At 34.5% G+C, this 4,895-nt stretch overlaps 1 protein-coding gene across 1 annotated transcript; it reads right to left on the reverse strand.

Annotated features, from left to right (window-relative positions):
* Positions 1 to 219: 219 nt before the first annotated feature.
* On the reverse strand, positions 220 to 4,449 carry LOC125823479 (uncharacterized). The gene is made up of 7 exons (XM_049502856.1): positions 4,419 to 4,449; positions 4,222 to 4,337; positions 3,349 to 3,399; positions 973 to 1,182; positions 816 to 908; positions 635 to 742; positions 220 to 528 (listed from the first exon to the last, which is right to left on the reverse strand). Exons 1-7 carry the CDS (start codon positions 4,447 to 4,449, stop codon positions 220 to 222), a joined length of 918 nt encoding a protein of 305 aa, XP_049358813.1.
* Positions 4,450 to 4,895: the final 446 nt, after the last annotated feature.

The following is a 4,895-nucleotide window of genomic DNA, read 5'->3' on the forward strand; positions in this document are numbered from 1 at the left end:
TGGAGCGCTGCATCATAAAAAATTATATGCAAAGTTAGATACTAAATGTTACATATTTATATATTTATTAAAAAAAAATCAAATAGAAAATCTCATATAAGTTTGCATCACTTCTAACCTTGGTGGCGATGAGCGAGCAAAGAGTTGTATCTTCCTAAACATGTCTTCTTGGCGTGCTACTACAGTGTCCAACTGAGAATTTAATGCTTTTATTTGTGACTATTGGTCTTGAATCTGAGATTGCTGGTCTAGTATCTGCGACTGTTGGTTTTCTACCTCAGTTTCAGCTGCATTTAATCGTTTTTGTAAGTCATGTTGGGCACTAACAGCTTCTTGTTTCGCCTTTTTGAGAGAGTCTTCTAACTCTGCCGTTCTCCTTTGTGTAGCTCTTGTAGTATTAGGTTTTGGACCATAACCAAGGCCTTTTATATATCCCGACTTTGTACCAAGAACAGTATCCACAATTTCATCAATAGTCCTGGAAGACTCTCCCGAAGTATATATATCTTTCAAATCAATCATGTTGCTCTACATAAAAATATGAATACTATTTAAAGGAAAAGGAACAACTTCAGAAGAATATTAATCAGTCAAATGCAGTGTGTATATGAAGTATAAATATTAATTTTCTTACATAATGAGTCTCAGCCTGTAGAGAAGACCATCCTTTTTCACTCGTGTAATGAGTATGCTTGTAAAACTCGATTCTATCAGGCTCTACTCGTTCAGGTTTAGTCCCACCCTATATAATAAGAAAATAACTGAAATAGTACTAAATTTTTATTAGTTAAAAGAATAAAAAGGGTATAACTTACCATTTCAGCACGAGCCGCTACAAACTCTTTTGAGCCCATGAAATGATTAGATTTAAGCTTAGTTCTATTGACCTTGTTTATGTCGAATCGTTTCTACAAAAAAAAATAGAAATATTGTAACTTTAATAACAAAGACAATAAAATGAATCTAAATTACCTTATGATGTGGATTGATCCACATGTCACAAAGCCTATTCCAATTTTCGGGGGTCAACTCTGGCACTTCAATTTTACGAGCTTCTTCCTCGGAGTGTGCACTTTCAAATAGTTGTTTTAACTTGTAACGCCACTGCCTGCTTCTATTTTTCAGGATATCCTTGCAACTATCTTTCACGTAATGCTCATCCAAATTAATCTCAAACCTCTCCTAAAAAATCAAATAAGTTTTGAAGACACAAAAAAATGATCAAAATCCCTGTTATATTAAAATAAAAATCATCACATCTCCTAGCATCGTAATTAACTTCAATCTCATTGTTTTTTAACTATCTAAGTTGCATCTTCTTGATATCATTTATACAATCTCTTAGTTTATCAAAAAGTAATAATAATTATATTTCATATGTGAGTACTCTAGAGCCATATGGAGTAAGCTTTTACACTAACAAGGAGAACCTAGACAATCATTTAAATGGGCAGAAGAGTTGGAGTAGGCACAAGCTAAAGGCAAAAGCTCTACTGCTTTAGTTTACAGAATGTCCTTGGCCGCATAAGCTTACAATATTTTGATTGAGATGTATAAAATTGTGATCCAGGCTGAAAATATTGATCCACAAGTTTCTATCTTCTTTAGAAACTACTGATCCACAAGCATCTTCTTGATATCATTTATATGATCTCTTACTTTATCAAAAAATAATAATAATTACAGTTCATATGTGAGTATTCTAGAGTCATATGGAGTAAGCTTTTACACTTACAAGGAGTACCTAAAAAGCATTTAAATGGGATGAACAGTTGCAGTAGGCATAAGCTAAAGGCAAAAGCTCTGCTACTGTAGTTTACAGAATGTCCTTGGCAGCATAAGCTTAAAATATTGCGATTAAGATGAATAAATTTGTGATCCAGGTTGAAAATACCGATCCACAAATTTCCATCTTCTATAGAAACTACTGATTTACAAGCATCTTCTTGATATCATTTATACAATCTCCTACTTTATCAAAAGATAATAATAATTATAGTTCATTATGTGAGTACTCTAGAGCCATATGTAGTAAACTTTTACACTAACAAGGAGTACCTAGAAAAGCATTTAAATGGGCTGAAAAATTGGAGTAGGAACAAGCTAAAGGCAAAAGTTTGTTGTAGTAGTTTACAAAATGTCCCTGGCAGCATAATCTTACATTCATGTTGAAAATACTGATCCACAAGTTTCTATCTTCTTTAGAGGATCCCTGAGGAATAGTTTAGGAAGGAAGCTTGAAGAGATGAATGTATACCCCTGGTTGTTGTTTTACTAGGAATTAGTTGAGTTGATGTACTAGTTGTTTGTTTTAGTAGCAATCTGTATGCCCCTAGTTGTTGTTTTCGTAGCAATTAGTTGAGCTGATGTACTAGTTTTCTTTTTTTCTAGTTTATTTAGAGGATCCCTGAGAAATAGTTTAGGAAGGAAGCTTGAAGAGATGAATGTATGCCCCTAGTTGTTGTTTTAGTAGCAAGTAGTTGAGCTGATGTACTAGTTGTTTGTTTTCTAGTTTATTAACTATTGGTAATAAGATTCTTATTCTTTTAAAGTTAAAAGAAAATATGAATCTCACAGAATAAAGAGAAAGAGATCAATGGTGAACTACTACTAGATATCAACAGAGATAGATATAATCAAAGATTTTTCCCAAAAAAAACAGATGGATGACTAATAGAAGTATCCGAAAAGGCCTTAGTATAATCACTACCATGTAATAAATTTACTAGAGTACAGAATCCTTACGTGACATCTAATTAGTGCTGCATCTTTGTCCTCTCTTGTGAGTTCCTTCCACTTGTTTGGAAGCAATAGAAAGTTTCGAGCAATTTCCATCAATTCTCTCCGGTAACTCTCTCGTTTACTTCAATTTAGTTCTCTCCTTAAACTTTGTTGTAATTTTCCTCTATATTCAATAGAATACTGAGTTTTGATTTATGAAGTGATTTGCCGTAAGTAGGGATGAAAATAGGGTAGGGTGGGGGCGGGATGAAACTCAATCTATTAAATAATTTAATGAGGCAGGACAGGTAATGGGTCTAAACTTTCAGCAACAAATAATAAAGCAAAGGTTGCAAGTGTGGGTTTTCTTTCTTGGTGTTTGTTTGCGAGGCTGAACGTTGTTAGCCATTGAAATGTAAAATATTACTACTTTGATGGTATAAATTGTAGTAGTAAGTTAATTCAACCTCTTGAAATATACCCCATGATGTACATTCAATATACTCCAATGTTGGTGTCTACTATGATCCTGGACCTATTTTGAGGGGTGAGGTCTTTGATGGTATAGAGGCAGTCCGTAGGTTGGAGACTTGGTTGATTAAAAACCATGGATTCCAGCCACAATACGTTGTCCCCGAGCTGAGTGAGAAGAACTTCTGGAGGATGTTTGATGGAGGCCTGTACGAGCACTGCAGAAGAAAGTACAGAGCCATTGGAACCTTCATGAGTGTGTAATATAATTCTAAGAAAGGAAAGAAGACTGAGAAGGGGTTGCAGAACGCTGAGCAAGAGACGACTGAACTTGAGACCCTAGAAGTTGATGAGCCTGCAAATTGATCATAGACTAGTTAGTGTTCATGGCTTTTCTGCCTTTCTTATTTATGTAGTTGTGATTTTCTGAATTCTGTTAGTTTTCTTGGTCTGTTTGTCATTGCACCTTTGAACATTTTCTAGCCTTGAGATTTTTTATTTCAAAAATAAAATAAAAATAGCAGCCACAAGTGCCGAAAAACAGTTTTTTTCAACATTATCCTCAGCGGCTGCCAGTTGCCTCTCATTCAGATTTTGCTCCTTCTCGATAGTAGCATCTTCAAATCTTTTTCATTCTGTTGTGAGCTGTTTAAAATTCCACACTTCAGCAACACTTGATTCATTCCAAATTTGTTTAGAATTACTCACGTCAATCAAAGATGGTGTAGAATGATCCGAAGTAATTTATTCCTTGCTTATCGTTACATATGGAGAAATATTTGAGGAAGTGCATTTTTCCTGGGCATCTTTGCCAACTACCTGGTCTACATTCGTTTCTCCAGCTTCATTCTCTATCAATTGTCGTCCAAAATTTTCATCTCGCAACACATTAAACTATGTACCTTCAGCTACACAGTTACTTTCATCAAACAAACATGTGCATCGTTTTGATGGTGCAACTGGTTGTTTGGAGACTTAGAACCATCAATTTTTCTGTGAGAGGCCACAATCCACTCATCACTAAAATACTGCAATGTTGTTATTTCCTTGTTCATCAAAGAATTGCTTCACAGAAATAACATGCTTAGCTGCATTTTTCATACCTTCATCAGCTTCTTTAGGACCAGCAACGACACTGTTTTTCACTGATTCAGTTGCACATTATTGCTGTCCAGATTTATCGAGTTTCGGCAATACAATCATGGCTGGATCAACAATATGAACACCATCTTGATAATCATCTAATGTTCCAGCCATGACGCATTACTAATCTAGTTTATGATACAATTTGAAAATTAGAGAAGTGCTTGTTAGTAATCTCTCTTATGATACAATGTGAGAATCAGAGAAGAAATTCTAACTATGAACTAAACTAGACTAAATTAAGATAACCAAGAGATATTTTCATTGAGAAGCTCCAAATGAGATAAATGTGAACACAAATAGCCTTTCTCAGTGAGAAGGCTGAACTGAAAATAAAAAATTATGTGAACACAAATAGCCTTTCTTAGTGAGAAGGCTGAACTGAAAATAAAAAATTACACTTAGAAAAATTATGAAACAGCCAAACTAGTTATTAGAAACTATAGCCGTCTATTTGAAGCTCCGGATGTTATAAACTAATTGTAACTCCTTGACTAACCAAAATAGTTGTATAACCCTCATAGCCATCTGTACAACTTCTTAAGAAGCCAAAACTTTGA

Source organism: Solanum verrucosum, unplaced genomic scaffold, assembly GCF_900185275.1.
Source record: "Solanum verrucosum unplaced genomic scaffold, falcon-dt-bn FXZP01000012.1, whole genome shotgun sequence".
NCBI classification, from domain to species: domain Eukaryota; kingdom Viridiplantae; phylum Streptophyta; class Magnoliopsida; order Solanales; family Solanaceae; genus Solanum; species Solanum verrucosum.